The sequence below is a fragment of the Saimiri boliviensis genome, chromosome 4, assembly GCF_048565385.1.
Source record: "Saimiri boliviensis isolate mSaiBol1 chromosome 4, mSaiBol1.pri, whole genome shotgun sequence".
NCBI classification, from domain to species: Eukaryota; Metazoa; Chordata; class Mammalia; order Primates; family Cebidae; genus Saimiri; species Saimiri boliviensis.
This window is the reverse complement of record NC_133452.1, coordinates 134739533-134759239: the sequence shown is the minus strand read 5'-3', so window position 1 is coordinate 134759239 and position 19707 is coordinate 134739533. Positions and strand designations below refer to the sequence as shown.

Below are 19707 nucleotides of genomic sequence, written 5' to 3'. Positions count from 1 at the left end.
AGAGATGCAAGAAGGAGCAGAGAAGTTGCTTCTAGGTTTGAAGAACGCTTTGAAGGACATGAGGAGATATCTATGAGGATGTCTAGGAAAGTTCTTTCCAGGGAGGGAGGCTCCTGTACAAATGCTCTAGGGCAGGAAGGTGTCTGTGTTTTGGGAAGTGGGAAGAGGCCAGAAGGGCTCAACGGAGAGTAATTGAGATGAAGTCAGACATGTGACCACAGAAGGTAAGGTGTGGCCAAGGTATTCACTTTTCCTCTGAGTGAGATGGGGTGTTAGATTACAGTTTCAAAAAGTAGGATGTAACAGGACTTATTCTTTAAAAGCTTCTATCTGGCCTCCTACTGAGAATAGAATAAGAGTTGGGGGCAAACGAGGCAGTAGAGAATCCAGTGGGAAAGCCGTGTAGTTTTCCACGATACAGATGTCCATTAACTTGACTGGCGTGTGAGCAGTGGAAATCATGGGAAGTCACGGGATCTGGATGCATCACAGCATTTGCTTATGGATAGTGCCTGTATTATGAGAAACAAGAATCCAAGACAGCCATAGTTTTAGACTATGGGTGTAGAAGGGTGAAGCTGCTGACAGTGGAGATGGGGAGACTCTGGCAGGAGCATACAGAGGAGAGGGCATCGCAGGCATTCGGTGGAGGAGATGGCTACAGGGAATGTAGGTGAGGGGCCCAGATGCTTCTGCAGCTACAGCTTCATCATATAATCACTCTCCTGCTTCCACACCCGCTGTATCTCAGAGCCAGAGCACTGCTTCTCCTCTGGGCTGTCTACACAGGCAGATGAAAGTCAGGGAAGTTACGGTTTCCAGTTGGTTGTAAGTCTCAGATTAATATTGTGCTTTCTTGGATAAGTAAGGGAATAATAAGACAATGTGTACCTAGAACACTTATTCAGAAGACTGCAACAGTGAAAAGTTTTTGATTAATCTAAAGAAAGCTAGGAAAGAAAAAACAACGGAGCAAAAATGAGGTAATACTGGAAAAGAGCGAACGACAAGGTGGACTTAAACCCAACCAGGGTAACAATGACATTAAACATAATGGACCCAAACACTATGATTACAAGACAAATAGTGTGGAGGGTTAAAAATAAATAAATAAATAAATAAATAAATAACCACAGGTTATTTATTAAGGACATACTCTATTGGTAGAAGATCCAGAAAATTGAAAGTAAAAGGACAGAAAAGAAATGTCAGACAAACATTCATAAAAAACCACATAGAGACACCACCTTGAAAAACTATAGGACATGAGTCTCCTGAGACCTGCAGTACATGTAGACACCTTACATCGTCTGTTTTCTTTTTTTCAGAGACAAGGTCTTGCTCAGTTGCCCAGGCTGAAATGCAATGGTGATCGTAGCTGACTGCAACATCAAACTCCTGGGCTCAAGCAATTCTTCTGCCTCAGCCTCCCAAGTAGCTAGAACTATAGGCACATGCCACTACACTTGGCTGTAGCACCCCGATATAGTTTCTTATTTGCTGTGGTTTGATCCGTGAAACAATATCATGCCATGTATTTGACGTGCAGTAGGTACACAACAAATATTAGGTGAATGAAGAAATAACCCACCCCCATTAATTCAGGCCAGATCCACAATTATATTTTATAGATGAAGAGCAACATCCCAGACAAGTAAAGTAAAATAAATTCAATTAGGTGATCCAGAGCAGAATCAGGAAAACACATTCCATTCCCTGTACTCAAGGAATCAGAGCTCTACTGGGGTAATAGCAGGTATTGTGCAAGTCAGTTCAAGTCAGCTCATCAGAAAGCCCTAAGACTTGCAGGCCCAGCATCACAATACATGGCTGCTACAAGTCTGCACCTGACCTAATCCTGGGGAGACCCATGCTGGAGAGGCCAGCTCTCCCATGACTCCCTGAGCCCACCCAGGCACATGACCTGCACTTGGGCCACCCCTGCTCCTGCCTGGTCCATTCACCCCTGGAAACTCAGTTCCACCCCAAGGCTGCTGTGTGGTGAGGCTGCAAGGCCTTCCCCTTTCCCAGCAGGGATTTCACCCAGGCCACTGCCCTCGCAGCCAACAGTGGATCTTCCTCATGTGAATTAGGGGGTTTCTTGAGACCCTTCAACCTGATTCTGCCTCTATCCACCCTCTGCACCCTGATATCACCAATGTCACAGACACCTTCTCTAATCAGACCCCCTGGAGAAGGAGTTCCAAATGTGAGTTCCTTTCTAATTAAATTTTACTACAAGGTCAGCAATGCAGGATAATCTGCAAAGCTTATCCAAATAAAATGATAAACAGTTTTATTCAATTCCAAAGTCAAAACAAGGATTATGAGAAATGAGATATAAATTATCAAAATTGTAAACAAAATGGGATATTACTAATGACTCTTTAGAAATTAACAAAAAAATAAGTAAATACATTGAACAACTCTATGCCAATTAGTTAGAACACTTACATGAAATGGATAAATTTATAGAAAAATACAAATTGCCAGAAGAGCTAATCTATTTCAGGCTACTGTATTGGACCAAAGTTATTGGCATTATGCTAAGCTACATGTGTTGTCCCAGGTACAAGAGTCACATTTTGTAAATGAAAAGCAATCTGATTAAGCATTTTTTTAAGTGGAAGCAACTTTATTAGAGAAGTAAAGAAACAAAAGAATCGCTACTCCATAGACAGAGTAGCCTTTTATTTATTTATTTTTTATTTTATTTTATTTTATTTTTTTAAAGTGTAGGCTAATGTTTTTTGAAGATGATACTTCAATAACAAAATTGGCACTTGGGGCATACTTCCACTAAATTTGAGACGAAACAAAGACATATTTTCAAGCCATTATTTTTATGGGACTGAACTCTTGGGACTATTTGATCTGGTTACTTTATGTTCTCAAAGGTGTTAACTCATTGAAGAGAACATTGTTATTAAAAGTATGTATAAGAAAAATTCAGAGATACTGTTGTAGCTTTTTTTTCTATCCCAAACTGTTTTCCCCTCAGTACCCAAGGATCCGTGATGACTCAAACTTTTAATCATTAATTTAAAAAGAGAAGCTTCTCAGAGAATTAAAAGAAACCATTTTAAAATTTATATGGAATCAAAAAAGTGCTCATGTAGCCAGGACAATCATAAGCAAAAAGAACAAAGCTGAAGGCATCAGGCTACCAGACTTCAAACTATACTACAAGGCTACAGTAACCAAAACAGCATGGTACTGATATGAAAACAGGCACACAGGCCAGTGAAAGACAATAGAGAACTCAGAAATAAAACTGCACATCTACAACCATCTGATCTTCAACAAACCTGAGAAAAACAAGCAATGGGGAAAGGATTCCCTATTTAATAAATGGTGCTGGGAGAACTGGCTAGCCATCTGCAGAAAACAGAAACTGGACCCTTTTCTTACACCTCATGCAAAAATAAACCCACTGTGAGTTAAAGACTTAAATGTAAATCCCAAAACTATAAAAACCGTAGAAGAAAACCTAGGCAATACCATTCAGGATACAGGCATCTACAAAGTTGTTTTGATGAAATTACCAAAAGCAGCCAGTACAAAAGTGAAAATTGACAAATGGGATCTATTTAAAGAGATTCTACACAGCCAGAAAAACTATCATCAGAGTGAACATACAACCTAAAGAAAGGGAGAAAATTTTTGCAATCTATCCATGTGACAGAGGTCTAATATCCAGTATCTACAAGGAACTTAAGCAAATTTACAAGAAATAAAGAAACAACCCCATTAAAAAGTGGGCAAAGAACATGAACAGACAGCTCTCAAAAGAAGACATACATGTGGCCAAGAAACTTATAAAAAAGTTCAACATCACTGATCATTACAGAAATGCAAATCAAAACCACAATGAGATACCAGCTCATGCCAGTCAGAAAGGTCATTATAAAAAAGTCGAGAAACAACAGATCCTGGCAAAGTTGAGGGGAAATAGAAACTATTTTATACTGTTGGTGGGAATGTAAATTAGATTCCTCAAAGATCTAGAACTGAAATATCATTTGACACAGGAATCCCATTACAGAGTGTATATCCAAAGGAATATAAATCATTCTGCTATAAAAACACAGCATGTCTAAGTTCATTGCAGCACTATTCACTATAGCAAAGACATGGGATCAATCCAAATGGCCATCAATGATAAACTGGATAAAGAAAATGCGGTACACAGACACCATAGAATACTCTGCAGCCATAAAAAATAATATGATCATGTCCTTTGAAGGACATAGATGAAGCTGGAAGCCATTATCCTCAGCAAACTAATGCAGGAACAGAAAAACAAGCACCGTATGTTCTTACTTATAAGTAGGAGCTGAGCAATGAGAACACATGAACACAAGGAGGGGAACAAGACATATTGGGGCCTGTTGGGGGAGGGCAGTGGTGGAGAGAGCATTGGGAAAAATAGCTCATTCATGCTAGGCTTCATACCTATGTGCTGGATTGATGGGCGCAGCAAACCACCTATGTAACAAACCTGTATATCCTGCATATGTACCCTGAAACTTAAAGTAAAATAAAATAAGAAGCTTAAAGCATTAAAGAAAAATAATCAGATGAAAGAATCTTTTGATTTGTAAAATCCTGAGACAATAATTTTAACTTTGCTTTTAACATGTATGCAAATTATTTGATACTCCTCCCTTCCAGAGACGCTGCTTAATTCCCTCCCTCCCTGTGAGTGGGGCTTGGACTTAATGATGCAATTCTGAAATGGTCTGGCTCTGTGTCCCCACACAAATCTCATCTTGAATGGACATGTGAATTGTAATTCCCATGTGCTGGGGGAGGGACCTTTTGGAAGCTGATTGGATCATGGGATGGTTCCCCATGCTGTTCTCATAATAATGAGTGAGTTCTCATGAGATCTGATGGTTTTATAAGGGGCTTTTCCTCACTTTGCTCTGCATTTCTCTCTCCTGAAACCATGTGATGAAGGACACATTTGCTTCTCCTTCTGCCATGAAGGTAAGTTTCCTGAGGCTGCCTCCTCATGCAGAACTGTGAGTCAGTTAAATTTCTTTCCTTTATAAATTACCCAGTCTCAGTTATCTCAGTGTGAGAGCAGACTGATACAACTTGTAACAGATAGAGTAATGCTGACATAAGAGTTTGTGTTTCTGAGTGTGGAATATAAAACTCACAGTGACTTCCCCCTTCTCTCTCTGTGTCTCTGGGATCATGAACTCTGGGGGAAGCCAGATGCTGTGTCATGAGCACAGGAAGGTCCATGTGGCTAAGAACTGAGAACTCCTGGGACCAGACAACAAGGAACAAGGCCTTCTGCAATGGCCATTTGACTGAGCCATGTTTCACGTGGATTCCCAGCTCCAGTTGAATGCTCAGATGATGCAGCCTTGGCCGACAACTAGGCTGCAACCTTGTGAGATGCCCTGAGCCAGAAGCACTCAGGGAAACCTCTCCTGGGTTCCTGAGTATTGAAAAATGTGGGAGCTGTTAAGTTTCCAGTAATTTGTTATACAACAGTAAATAACTAATACAGCTTCAAAAGAGAGGATGAATAATTGCACTTTAATTTTCATTTGCTCTAAATTTATTAGTATTGTTATGATCATCATTATTATTGAGACAGGGTCTTGCTCTGTCACTCAGGTGGGAGTGCTGTGGCAGGATGACAGCTCACTGCAGCTTCAACCTTCTGGACTCAAGTGATCTTCCCACCTCAGCTGTCTGAGTTGCTGGGAGTACAGGCATGCATCACCATGCCTGACTACAATTTTTATATTTTTGGTAGAGACAAAGGTTTTGCCATGCTGCCTTGGCTGATCTTGAACTTGTGAAATTAAGCTCTCTGCCTGACTCTGCTTCTGAAAGTGCTGGTATTATAGGCATGCGCCACGACTTCCGGACTAAATTGATTATAGAATATTAAACATGACATTTGGTTTTAAGAGATAAGAAGAATTTCCATGGCTAAATGTGATGCATTTTGTTGTCATTCACAGTGATTGCTTTATTTTAACTTCAATTTCCAACTGTGTCCCAATTAAAGTCAAAAGAAAGACCCAGGCCATGCTAGGCTGATTCTATCACGGTCCCCATGATAGACGTGTGCCCCTGGTCATTCACCTGCCCCCAGTTATTCAACCAACAATAACGTAGGTGCTGCCTTGAAGGGATTTTTACATATGCAATTGAGATCCTAAATCAATTGAGTTTAAGACAGGGACTATCCTGGTTCGGGCCATCCTCATCTGGCCAGCCCTTGCAAGGACTGGGTTCTTCCTGAGCATAGAGATTCACAGTGTGAGAGGGATTCAGCATGAGGGGTTTCCTCCACTGTGTGGCAAAGAATGCTGGTGGGCAGCAGGAATTGAGAGAAGCCTCTCTCTACCCTGACAGCAGGCAAGGAGCAGGAACCTCAGTCCTACAACTTCCGGAAACTGAATTCTGTCGCCTCTGTATAAGCCTGAAGGAGGCCCTCAGAATGAAAACACAGCTTGGGGAAGCCCTAAACAGAGAACCCTCCAAACATGCCCAGGTTCCTGACTGAGGAACTGTAAATAAATAAATAAGTGGTTTGTTCAGGCACGGTAGCTCACCACTGTAATCCTAAGGTTTATGCAAATGATGGAGGAGGATGACTTGCAACCAGGAATTTGAGACTAGCCTGGGCAATCTGGGAGATGTGGGCAACCCCCATATAGGAAGGAGAGCTAAGCAGAATCCTGGCACAATTAAGGCCTGAAGAATATCTCAGTCTATAGTGTTATTAGTAATTTCCTTTTATATAATTCTTTATGTAATCAAATATTAGTTTACAGAATTAGGCCTTGGAGAATATCTCAGTTTATAGTGTCACTACTTAGTTATTTCCCTTTATATAATCCTCTCTATATAATCATATGTTAGTTCATAGAATGAGTGTCTAGAGAATATCCTACCCCTCAGTTATTTTCATATATATATATATATATATTAGTTTATAATTGGAGGAATGCCTAGAGTAGACACAGTACAGAGCATGAATTAAGGAATAAGCAGCTTATAATCAGAGGGATGTCTGGAACAGACACAGTGTGGAGCATGATTTAAGGGAAAACAGTTATACCAGGACAAGAGCCCATGGCCCAGGTGGCAGCGTTCAGTATTGTAAAGATACCCGCTGTATGGCAGGCTTGGGGCAAGAGCCACTCCTCCTGATAAAGAAGTTGTAGGACTTTGTTCCAGTTCTTGTGGAAGGCTGCCCTTAGACCGGTAATTGCACTTTGGTGACTGTGAACTTTATCAGCTCTTGTTACTATGCTGCTCAAAAGCATCTTTCTATAGAACTCATTGGAAGCTGCCAGCAGGTGGCAGTAACCCTGACAGCTCTGTCACTGCTGTGTGATTTAAAGCATCCTCCTACAAAAATTAGAAGTAGCTTGCCCATAGATAGAGATATTGCACACTGCACCCTCTTCACTGCACACAGCCCACCTCCATGCCTCAGTGACCTAATGGGGGCGGACCCCTTGTTTTATTGCTCATGACCCTATCACTATCCTTAAAGATGATTTCACCCACTGCCCTGCCCCTTAATCCATACACAATCAATATACATGCGTCTGGATATTTGGGGCCTCGCCTGACCCCGCTCATAGGTGGTGTGGCCCCTCGAGCCCAGCTGCATTTTCCTTGTACTTCTGTGTCCTGTGTCTTTATTTCTGGGATCCTGCACCTCAGCACAGCATAAGGGACACCCCATGAACCTGTGGGACTCTCAGTCCTACAGGGAGAGCTTCTTTACAAAAAAGATTTTTTAAAAAAGGATTTAGTTGAGCATGGTGGCACTTCCCTGTAGTCTTAGCTACTCAGCAGACTGAGGCAGGGGGACCCTAGAGCCCAGGAGTTTGAGGCTGCAGTGAGCCATTATCATGCAACTGCACTTCACCCTGAATGACAGAGAGAGACTCTGTCTCTAAAAATAAATAAATAAATAAATAAATAAATAAATAAATAAGTACAATAAAAGGGCATTGTTTAAAGCCAATGTTGTGGCAATTTGTTCCGCAGTCATATAAAATTCATACACAGGCTCAACAGACACACAGAATGAATTTATAAATTTATAGGCACACTACATGCCTAAAATAGAATACTCTCTTTTCCAAGTATTTTTCATTGTATAATATTCTGTGATGCAATTAAATTTTAAAATAATCATATTTCACTCAGGCAGCCAAGAAAAATTAATTTAGTCCCTAAGCTGAACCAGGTATGCCCTCATATGCTCACGTGCCTGACATACTAGAAGCGTCACAAGATTGGTGGAGTCACTGTAGTGTTTTAGGTGAAGAAATGACACACTCTGACTCACAGTAGCAGGATCACTGTGGAGAGAACAGTCATGTAGCAGGTAATAGGACAGTGTTAGAGTCACAATTCAGGAGTGACAGGGTGGTGGGGAATAAAGGGAGAGGAAGCCCTGAGGGATGAGAGGGATGATAGGGACGGAGGGAAGGGCTGGAGAAGCAGGAGGCGAGTAAAAGGAACAGAGGGAAAGAATTCGAAAGCAGCAGAATTCTTAGGTTTAAACACATTGTTTTACAGATTTTTAATACATCCATCTACAGAGCCTAGCAGGGTGTTCCTTGCATTTGGTCTTTAACACCCTGTGTAAGACTGCCTCAAAACTAACTGCTTTTTATGCTTTTTTTCAGGTTTTAAAAAATACTAAGTGTTCCAATAAAATATGCACAGCACTTAGTTGCGGACACTTCCTAAAAGCAGGCAGTACATGAGCACTGGTGGGGGCATTGTGACTGCATTGAACACTTGCGACTGTGAGGTGAATGAAGTCTGTACTGGCTCCTGGTTGCAACATACAGTAACACAGTGTGTACTTTGTATTGAAGAGATGTCCGGGACTCACACAGAAACTCAAGGCAGTGGAATGAAGGTAATTTTAAACTACAATAAGAGTCACAGATACATAGTCTTGGAAAGCAAAACAGGAGCTCTGTGAGTTGTCGGTTGTAATATATTTAGACACATTTATATATCAAGGGGCCAAAGTAACCATTTTTACAGATAAGATTCCTGATCATCCAAAGCTTACCAAGATTCTACTATTCACTGCAGCTAATAAAAACGAAACTGGTCTCCGTTCTGTCTCATGAACTCAGGCACACCTTTTCCAGATTTAAAGAAGAAAAAATAAAAACTGTCTCTACACCTCCATTCCCAGTCCAAGCTCACTCCCTGGCGCCAAGCTTCCTGGAGTGAGTTTTCTTCCAAAAGAGTCCAGGGGAGTCCAGCTACAGAGTGGGAGGCAGAACGTTCAGTCCAGGGACAGGGATTCCGGGATGAAAAGTGAAGGTAGAGAGACTGGGTTCCATGCGAAGGTTTCTCCCTGGTTTCTCAGCCTCCGGGCGAAGGCTCAGGGAGACCCTGAGACACACCCTGCACAGGAGGAGGACGTTCAGAGTGAAGTCCCAGCGCCCCAGGCGCGGCTCTCAGTGGCTCAGGTCCGGGGTGTGGAGGCTCAGCATTTGGGGATTCCCCATCTCCACAGAGTTTCTCTTTCTTTCCCAACTTGTGTCGGGTTCTTCTTCCAGGATACTCATGACGCAGACCCAGTTCTCACTCCCCTTGGGTGTTGGGATTCTATAGAAGCCAATCAGCGTGGCCGTGGTCCCGATTCTAAAGTCCTCACGCACCCACTGTGACTCAGAGTCTCCCCAAATGCGGAGGTTGGGGTCATGGCGCCCCGAACCCTCCTCCTACTGCTCTTGGGGGCCCTGACCGTCACCAAGACCTGGGCTGGTGAGTGCAGGGTCGGGAGGGAAACGGCCTCTGCGGGGAGGAGCGAGGGGCCTGCCCAGCGGGGGCGCAGGACCCAGAGAGCCAGGCTGGGAGGAGGATCAGGTGGGCCTCAGACCCTTCTCGCCTCCAGGGTCCCACTCCTTGAGGTATTTCAGCACCGCCACGTCCCGGCCCGGCCGCGGGGAGCCCCGATACAGGTACATCGGTGTGGGCTACGTGGATGACACGCCGTTCGTGCGGTTCGACAGCGACGACCCGAGTCCGAGGATGGAGCCGCGGGCGCCGTGGGTGGAGCAGGAGGGGCCGGAGTATTGGGAGGACCAGACAGGGGTCGTCAAGGCCAACGCACAAACTGACCGCGTGGCCCTGCGGAAACTGCTTCGCTACTACAACCAGAGCGAGGGCGGTGAGCGACTCCGGGTGGGGGAACAGGTCACGACCCCACTGCATTCCCCACGGAGGGCCTGGGTCTCCCCGAGTTTCCCGTCCGAGATCCACCCCGAGACTACGGGACCTGCCCAGATTCTCCACCCGGGAGAGCTCCAGGCGCCTTTACCCGGTTTCATTTTCCGTTTAAGCCAAAATCCCCGCGGGTTGGTCGGGCGGGGGCGGGGCTCGGTGGGCGGGGCTGACCGCGGGGGCGGGGCCAGGGTCTCACACCCTCCAGGGAACGAATGGCTGTGACGTGGGGCCCGATGGACACTTCCTCCGCGGGTATCACCAGCACGCCTACGACGGCAAGGACTACATCTCCCTGAACGAGGACCTGCGCTCCTGGACCGCGGCGGACGTGGCCGCTCAGATCACCCAGCGCAAGTGGGAGGCAGAGAACTATGCCGAGGAGTTCAGCACCTACCTGAAGGGCGGGTGCGTGGAGTGGCTCCACAGATACCTGGAGAACGGGAAGGAGACGCTGCAGCGCGCGGGTACCAGGGGCCACAGGGCGCCTTCACCATCTCCCGTAGATCTCCCGGGCTGGCCATGCACAAGTAGTGGAGGAAAAAGGGACCAATGCTATAATATCGCCCTCCCGCTAGTCCTGTGTGCCAAGAATCTTCCTGGCTTTCCATCGTCTGTGTATCTCCTGGGTTGGCTTCCCTCCACAAGGGGAGGAAAATGGGACCAACGCTAGAATATCGCCCTCCCTCTAGTCCTGAGTGGGAAGAATCCTCCTGGGTTTCCGGATCCTGTACCAGAGAGTGTCTCTTGAGTATCCACCCTGTTCGCTGGGACAGTTAAAGGATGAAGTCTTTGAGGGAATGGAAGGGAAGACAGTCTCTGAAGTACTGATCATCGGTCCCCTTTGACCCCTGCAACATCCTTGGGCTCCATGACTTTTGCTCTCAGGCCTTCTTCTCTGCCTCACACACAATGTGTGTGGTGCTCTGATTCCAGCTCTTCTAAGTTCCTCGGCCTCCACTTAGGTCAGGGCCAGAAGTCCCTATTCCCCCTCAGAGACTCGAACTCTGCAAGGAATAAAAGATTATCCCAGGTGTCCTGTCCATTCTCAGGATGGTCACGTGAGCACTGCTGGGTGTCCCATGAGGAGTGCAAAGTGTCTGAATTTTCTGACTCTTTTCAGATCCTCCAAAGGCACACATTGCCCACCACCCCATCTCTGACCATGAGGCCACCCTGAGGTGCTGGGCCCTGGGCTTCTACCCTGCGGAGATCACGCTGACCTGGCAGAGAGATGGGGAGGAACAGACCCAGGACACAGAGCTTGCGGAGACCAGGCCTGCAGGGGATGGAACCTTCCAGAAGTGGGCAGCTGTGGTGGTGCTTTCTGGGGAGGAGCAGAGATACACATGCCATGTGCAGCACGAGGGGTTGCCTGAGCCCCTCACCCTGAGATGGGGTAAGGAGTGAGATGGGATAAAGGGGAGGTTGAGAGATCATGTCTTTTCTCCGGAGAAGCAGGAGCCCTTCTGAAGCCCTTCAGTAGGGTCAGGGCTGAGGCCTGGGGATCAGGGCTCCTCACCTTCCCCTCCTTTCCCAGAGCCATCTTCCCAGCCCATCATCCCCATCATGGGCATGATTGCTGGCCTGGCTGTCCTTGGAGCTGTGGTCACTGGAGCTGTAATGTGGAGGAAGAAGATCTCAGGTTGGGAAGGGGTGAGGAGTGGGATCTGAGTTTTCTTGTCCTAGTGGTGGTTTTGAGCCCCAGGTCGAAGTGTGCCCTGTCTCCTTACTGGGAAGCACCATCCACACACATGGGCCTACCCAGCCGGGTACCCGTGTGACAACACTTACTCATTTTTAAAGCAAAAATGAATGACAGGTTCTTCACTTCGAAGACTGTGGTGGTGGGGACCTGATTACCAACAGTCACAAATCACAGGGGAAGGTCCCTGCTGAGGACAGACCTTAGGAGGACAATTGGTCCACGACCCACACCTGCTTTCTTCTTATTTTCTGATCCTGCCCTGGATCTGCAGTTATACATTTCTGAGAACTTCTCTGGGATCAAAGACTAGGGGGTTGCTCTAGGACCTTATAGCCCTGCCTCCTTTTCGGCCTCTCACAGGACATTTTATTCCCACAGATAGAAACAGAGGGAGCTACTCACAGGCTGCAAGTAAGTATGAAGGGGACTGAACCCTGAGATCATCGGGATATTGTGGTTGGGAGCCCAAGGGGAAGCTGGCCCAGCCCACAGTTCCTCCTCTAGCCATGTCTCCTGTGGGCTCTGACCAGGTCCCGTTTGTGTTCTACCCCAGTCATTGACACTGCCCAGGGCTTTGATTTGTCTCTCATAACTTAAAAGGTGACACTTGGGGGCAAGGGCCCTGATGTAAGTGGGGTATTGTGGGGAACAGAGGGAACATGAGTGTGCTTTGGGGTTTCTTTGACTTAGATGTCCTGAGTATGCGATGGGCAGTTCAGAGTGTCACCTCTCACTGTGACTAATATGAATTTGTTCATGAATATTTTCTCTGTAGTGTGAGATAACTGCCTTGTGTGCGACTGAGAATCAAGATTTGTTCATGCCTCCCTTTTGTGACTTCGAGTACCCTGAATTCTCTTTCTGCAAAGGTGTCCAAATGTGTCTTCATCCCTGTTAGTATAATGTGAGAAGGTGGGGGACCAGTCCACCCCCATGTCCTCCATGACCCCCTTCCCCACACGGCCCCATCTTGTTTCTACCCAATTATCTTACCTGTTCCAGAGACATGGGGCTTGGATGTCTTTATCTCTATGTGAATTTCATGGTGTACTGAGCTGCAATTTCCTGCTTCCGTCTTAAAATTAGAATCTGAATATAAATTTACTTCTTCAAATTCTTGCCATGAGAGGTTGATGAGTTAATTAAAGGAGGAGATTACTAAAACTTATGAGACAAAATAAATGGAAGACCTGAGAACCTTCCAGAGTCTATGTGTTTCTTCTACTGATCTCTTGCAGAGGAGAGTAGATGGGCTGTGGCCAGTGGGAGCTCAGGCCACTGTGGGCTTTATGTGGTCACTGCTCTGCTGGGTCATCTTTGCTGCTCCAATGGCCTTGGTCCTTCAGTAGAACCTTGTCCCACCAGGACCTGTGATCACAGGGACTCAGATGTCATTTAGAGCAGTCCCTGCACACGGAAGTCCTTATGATATCAAGAGACTGAGTTTTCAGTCCCGTCCAGTGCTTGCCCTCCTTCCAGGGCTCTTCCTGGATTGTATTTTCCATCTTTTCACCAGCCTTCCTACCAGAACCAGATTCTGACGTTTGCAGAGAGGGGAAGGCCCATACTTTCTCATCATAGGAAACTTTCTGTTGGAACTCCTTCTGCTTTCTCTCCTACTCTTCCTCTTGCCCCGAGTTGTAGTGATCCTTGTGCCAACTCTAATACAAACCCACGGATTTGTAAAACAGAGTCTGATTTAGATTTATACGCAATTAGAAAATTGGACTTATAATCCTAGGATTATCTTCCCTGAAGAGAGACATATGATTGTGTGCTGCAGTGTGCAGGAGGGTTGGTGTGGGAGGAGGGATGAGGGGTGGGGGACACACAAGCAGCACTGGTGACAAAAGCGCTAGTGGCACTGATGTTGGTGTGAGAGGATGTTGTGCTGTAGCTGCCACAAAACAGCATTTGGCCTGAGGCTACATTAATAAAGCTACTGTCTTTCAAATAGGGAGGTGATCTATGGTGATCATTCATTGAACTGACATTTTTTGTCTTCTAGGTAAATGACTGTTTTTACATTGGAAAACACCTTTAAAGTAAAAACAAAGAAATTTCTGGCCTCGTGGTGCATATGTTCTAGGGAGAAGAGGCAGAGGTAAGATACACTATGAACACAGAGCAAGGAAGGAAAATGCTCGTGTTAGATGGTGGCAAGTGCTGTGGGGGGTGATGCAGAGTGTGGGCTGTGGGGACAGGGAGGTGGCTGCTGTACCGTGGTCAGTGTGGGCCTTCTTTCAAATGTGACCTTCAGTGAAAGATTTCTTTTTCACAGTCGGCAGAGCTAATTGTGGCTTTATTTTGGAAACACACACACACAGACACACACACACTTACATTGTAGCTGAAAGCATGTGCAAGTGGGGGTACCCCAGGCAGTGAACTCCCCCACTGGCAGGCTGAGGGCTGAACCTCAGGTGGGTCTCCTGTTCCTGATGCTCCCCTGCACAGTGGCCTCCCCCACAGGCTCTGGGGCAGTCACAGGAAGGGGTAGATTGACAGAAGCTGCTGTGGCAGTTTACTTGGGCAGCACGTTCGAGGGCTCGGACAGCAGCTTCCTACCACGGGTCTTAATGGTCTTAATTTTCCTCATAACCCTGGCCCTGGAGGTGCTGGTGCAGTGGAAGGAGCTGGAGCCCCCACCAGAGCCAAAGCTGGAGCCCAGGCTGTAGCTGAGGCCAGGGCTTGGGAGGCCCCTGTAGGCCAAGCTCAGCTCACCTGAGTAGCCACTGGTGGTGCTCCTATGGATACTCAGGGTCCATATCCCAGATTCCAGCCAGCCCTCCTTGCCCTGCAGCAGCATCCTGTAGGAGGCGGTCTCGAAGTCCAGGGCCTGCTTGATGTTTCTCAGCTCCTGGTACTGGCAGAGCTGCCACGCCATGTCCTGCTTTGCCCACTGTTGGGCGGCCTCCAGCACGGACAGCTTGGCTTCCTTAATGGCCAGCTCCTCATGCTTCTTGGCATCCGTGATGATGGCCTGCAGGGGGGCCCACTGGTTTTTGAGGCCCTCCATCTCAGCCTGAAGCCATCTGAGGTTCCAGGTCATCTCTGAGATCTCCGTGTTAATGTGACAAACGTCATCCCATGCTTCCCAGCCAGAGCCTGCCTCTCCTTCTACTTGATCTGGGGCAGGCTCTCCGCCTCAGCCTGGCTGCAGTTGGCGATCTCCTCTTACTGGGCCTTAAGCTCAGTGATGATGCTGTTAATGTCCAGGGAGCGGATATTGTCCATGGACAGCACTGCAGATGGGACTGAGATCGGGGACTGCAGCTCCCGGATCTCCTGTTTACACAGCTGCTGGAGGAATTTGATCTCATCTGTCAGCTCTTCCACGTGAGACTCCAGCTCTACCTTGTTCATGTAAGCTTCATCCACATTCTTCTTGATGAGCACAAATTCATTCTCCATCTTTGTATGATTATTGATGTCATCCTTATATTCATTCTCGAAGTATTCCATCAGCCCCTGTGTGTTGCCAAACTCCGCCTCCAGCTCTAGCTTTTCCTGGCCCAGAGTGTCCAGCTGCTGCCGAAGGTTGATGTGGCTCTCAGTCATGTGGTCTGTCTTCCTCTGAGTCATCTTCTGCTGCTTTAGGAGGCTCCACTTGGTCGCCATCACCTTGTTCTACTGCTCCAGGAACTGTAACGTGTTGATGAAAGAGGCACATTTGCTGTTGAGGGTCTTGATCTGCTCCTTCTCCTGTGTGCACATGGCCTGGGTGTTGGGGTTCACCTCCAGCTTAAGGGGGGTCAGCAGGCTCTGGTTAAACATGATGCTTGTGATGCCCCACATTCCACAAGCCCTGCCACAGCCTCCACCCAGACCTTTGCTGCACACAAGCCATCCCCAAAGCTGCTGCCACTGCTGTCCACTTAGAAGAAGCTTGAGGAGCTGATGTGGGTGCCAGGCCCACTCATGTAGGAGCAGCTGCTGAAGGCCTGGGGGCCAGTGTGGAATACCTTGTAGTACTTCTGGGTCACCCTGATGGACACGGTGGGGAAAGTGTGCTGAGCTAGGGAGAGATTCAAGAAGGAGCAGAGAAGTTGCTTCTAGGTCTTTAAGGAAGATTTGAAGAAAATGAGGACATATCTAGGAGGATGTCTAGGAAAGTTCTTTCCAGGCAAGGAGGCTCCCATGCAATTACACTAGGTCATGATGGTGTCTGTGTTCTGCAAAGTGGAAAGAGGCCAGAAGGGCTGGACAGAGAGTAATTGAGATGAGTTCTGAGATGTGGCCAGAACAGACATGCCTGGAGGGTATTGGAAGGCTTCCCCCCCTCCCCGCCCCGGCTCTGAATGGTATAGGGTGTTAGGGTATTGTTTTGAGAAGTAGGACATGGTAGGACATATTCTTTAAAAGCTTCTCTTTGGCTGCTTTACTGAGAACAGAACTGAGAGGTGGTGGACAAGCAAGGCAGTGGAGAAAACAGTGGGAAAGGTATGTAGCTTTTCAGGACAGAGATTTCGGTTACCTAGACCTGGGTGTGAGCAGTAGAAAAAATGAGAAGTGATGGGATTCTGTTTGCATCATAGCATTTGCTAATCAATTGTGTGTGTGATCTGAGAAAGAAGAATCAAGGATACCCACAGTAATGGACTGAGTGAGTAGAAGGGTGGAGCTGCTGTCAGTGGAGATGGCGAGACTCTGGCAGGAGCATATGGAGGAGAGGGCATCGCAGGCGTTCAGTGGAGGAGACATCTACGAGGAGTGCAGGTGAGGGGCCCGGATGCCTCTGCAGCTACAGCTTCACCATCCAGTTACTCTCCTGCTTCCACTCCCTGTGTCTCAGAGCCAGAGCACTGCTTCTCCCCTGGGCTATTTACACAGGTGTGTGAAAGGAAAGTTACAGTTTCCAATTGGTTATAATAAGTTATTAATATTGTTCTTTAATTAATATTGTTCTTTCATGGATGACTAAGGGAATGATAAGACAATAGGTAATTAGAACACTTATTAAGAAGGGTAAAATAATGAAAAGATTTTGATTAGTGTAAAAAAGGCGATAAAAGAAAAATAATGGAGCAAAAAAGAGGTAATGTTAGAAAGCAGCAAATGACAAGGTGGACTTAAACCCAGCCAGGGCAACAATGACATTAAACATAACTCAACCACCCCAATTACAAGGCAAATAACACAGAGGGGCCAAAATAAATAAATAAACAAACATAGACTATTTTTTAAAAGACATATTATTGGTAGAAGATACAGAAAAGTTGAAAGTAAAAGGATAGAAAAGAAATACCAGGCAAACATTCATGAAAAATCGCATGGAGACACCACTTAGAAAAATTGCAGGACATGAGTCTCCTGAGACATAGAGTACATGTAGACACTTTACTACATCTGTTTTCTTTTTTTCAGAGACAGGGTCTTGCTTAGTTGCCCAGGCTGAAATGAAATGATGATCATAGCTGAGCTGACTGCAACCTCAAACTTCTGGGTTCAAGCAATTCTCCTGCCTCAGCTTCCCAAGTAGCTAGGACTGTAGGCACATGCCACTACTCCTGGCTATAAGGTCCTTAATATAGTTTTCTATTTGCTGTGGTTTGATCCATGAACCAATATCATGCCATGTATTTGACTTGCATAGGTACACAACAAATATTAGGTGAATAAAGAAATAAAACCACCCAGTGATTCAAGCCACATCCACAATTATATTTTACAAATGAAAAGCAATATCCTAGACAATAACGTAAAATAAATTGAATTACATCATCCAGAGCAGAATCAGGAACACGCACCCCATTCCCTGTACTCAAGGAATCAGAGCTGCTCTGGGGTAGTAGCGGTTATCATGCAAGTTAGAGATGCTAATTACTAGAATTAGAATGGATACACTTCAAAACATACTAAAGAAAGGGTGTGGAAGAATTAACTGAATGCAAAGATGAAGGAAGAAGATTGATTTGTTTAAAAGATAGATACAATCTTTCAAGAAAAACATTTTTAAAACAGAGAGGCCTTATTTGGACCAAAGCAGAGATGAGCTCAAGTGTCGGGTGGGAAAATGCCTAAGTGCAGCTCCCAGATCCGAAGGAGACCCCAAAAGCATGGGACATTTTCGGTTGTCACGTGGGGATTGGCGGGAGGGGGTCAGTGGGGTGCTTCTGGCAAACCTCCCACAATGCCCAAGACAATGCCCTCCACAAGGGATTCTCTGGCCCAAACTGTTAATAAGGCTGCTGGTGAGAAACCCACCCTGGAGGTAAGTGCAAGAACGTCCTCACCATTTCACAGTTGAAGAAACTGAGGCACCAAGCGGGAAAGCGCCAGTGAGATCAGGGCCACAGGCTGAACCCAGGTCACCAGACTGCAGCGTCCAGGCTTCCCCTTTAAATCAGGGACCCACGAGGTCACCAGAAACAATCCCAACTGAGAGGTGCCTGCGTGGCCTGTTGGCGCCACCTGGTGTTGGCACTGGGCCTGTGGCTTCCTGAGGCTGGCTGGGAGAGGGCGGGTTGGGAGGGGAAAGAAAAATCAGGTTTCGGTGGGAAATCTTTGTATCCTCTTAGAGATAATCCTTCCTCAGGCTCTCCAGATTTCAAGTCATGACTTCGCTTAGGAAAAAAAAAAAAAAAGAAAGAAAGAAGAAACAACAATGTTCATATTGATTCTCCCATCTCGCTTTTCCCAGCCCTCATGTTTCCTCCTGTGACTCCATCAGCAACTCTCTCCAAGAAACAAAACATTTACTCTCTCAATGTACCGCTCGGGGTTCTTCTCCTCTCAGCCCTGAGCAGGCAGCTCCTAACTGGAAAGCCCATCAGGAAGCCCCGGGGTTCGCGGGGCCCAGCATCGAATCACGTGACTGCCACGGTTCTGCACCTGACCTCACCCTAGGGAGCCCCATGCTGGAGGAGGTCCGGCCTCCCCTGAACCCCTGAACCCACCCAGGCTCATGAACTGCACTTGGGCAACCTCTGATCCTGCCTGGTCCATTCGCCCTGGGAAATCTAGCTTCACCCCAGGACGGCTGTGCAGTGAGGCTGCAAGGCCTTCCTATCCCGTTCCTAGCAGGGATTCCACCTAGGCCACTACCCTGGCAGCTGACAGTGGATCTTCTTTTCCGTGTGGACTAGGGGATTTCTTGAGACCCTTCAGCCTGAGGCTGCCTCTGCCCACCCTCTGCATCCTGAGACCACCATGGCCACAGATACCATCTCCCACCAGACCTTCCTAGAGAGGGGGCCCCAAATTTGAATTTGTTTCTAATTAAATTTTACTGCAAGGTGAACAGTGCAGGAAAATCTGTAAAAAAAAATCCAAATAAAATGATAAACAGTTTTATTCACTTCCAAAGTCAAAACAGGGATTATGAGAAATGAGACATATATTACCAAAACTGTGAACAAAACAGAAAAATAATGATCCTTTAGAAATTAAAAAGTATTAGTAAATAATTTGAACAAATTTATGCCAGTAAGTTAGACCACTTAGGTAAAATGGATAAATTCATAAAAGATACAAATTGCCAAAAGCAACTCCAGAATAAATAGAAAATCTGAATAGAACTCTGCACTAAATCAGTAATTTCAAAACCTTCTCACAAAGAAAAAACCAAGCCCAGATATTTTCACTGTTGAATTCTATCAATATTTAAATAACAAGGCAATCCTTCAAAAGCACTCTCAGACAATAGGAGAGAAAGGAAGGCTTTCCAGCTCATTTGTGGAACTGGCTTTACGCTAATATCAAAGTCAGACAAAGACTCACAAGAAAAGAATACCACACAGACCAGT

The 19707-nt window shown here is 46.2% G+C and overlaps 2 protein-coding genes across 17 annotated transcripts in view; both read left to right on the top strand.

Moving 5' to 3' along the window:
* The window catches only part of LOC120363098 (HLA class I histocompatibility antigen, alpha chain G-like), a 113675-nt gene that overhangs the window by 24120 nt on the left and 69848 nt on the right, over window positions 1-19707 (top strand). The window lies entirely within an intron of this gene.
* Window positions 9647-19691, top strand: LOC141579940 (mamu class I histocompatibility antigen, alpha chain F-like). Of its 15 annotated transcripts, none has more exons than XR_012517389.1 (9): window positions 9648-9792; window positions 9923-10198; window positions 10443-10718; window positions 11375-11650; window positions 11792-11907; window positions 12338-12370; window positions 13968-14063; window positions 15179-15325; window positions 15417-19691. XR_012517389.1 is itself a non-coding variant. In XM_074398346.1 (7 exons), exons 1-7 carry the CDS (start codon window positions 9729-9731, stop codon window positions 14001-14003), a joined length of 1077 nt encoding a protein of 358 aa, XP_074254447.1. In that variant the 5' UTR covers window positions 9647-9728; the 3' UTR covers window positions 14004-14246. The 15 variants fall into 15 exon arrangements, 9 of the variants coding, with proteins under 9 accessions (XP_074254447.1, XP_074254451.1, XP_074254452.1 ...); XR_012517393.1 differs by having other exon boundaries at window positions 15179-16678; window positions 18603-19691; XR_012517392.1 differs by having other exon boundaries at window positions 15179-16678; window positions 17327-19691.

What these genes read in the sequence shown, in the direction of transcription:
- LOC141579940 (XM_074398345.1), top strand. Translation starts at nt 9,729, where the DNA reads ATGGCGCCCCGAACCCTCCTCCTACTGCTCTTGGGGGCCCTGACCGTC. An exon ending in AGATCTCAGGTTGGGAAGGG is followed by an intron (nt 11,908 to 12,337) that starts GTGAGGAGTGGG and finishes TTATTCCCACAG; the next exon opens with ATAGAAACAGAGGGAGCTAC. An exon ending in GAGCTACTCACAGGCTGCAA is followed by an intron (nt 12,371 to 12,734) that starts GTAAGTATGAAG and finishes TTTTCTCTGTAG; the next exon opens with TGTGAGATAACTGCCTTGTG.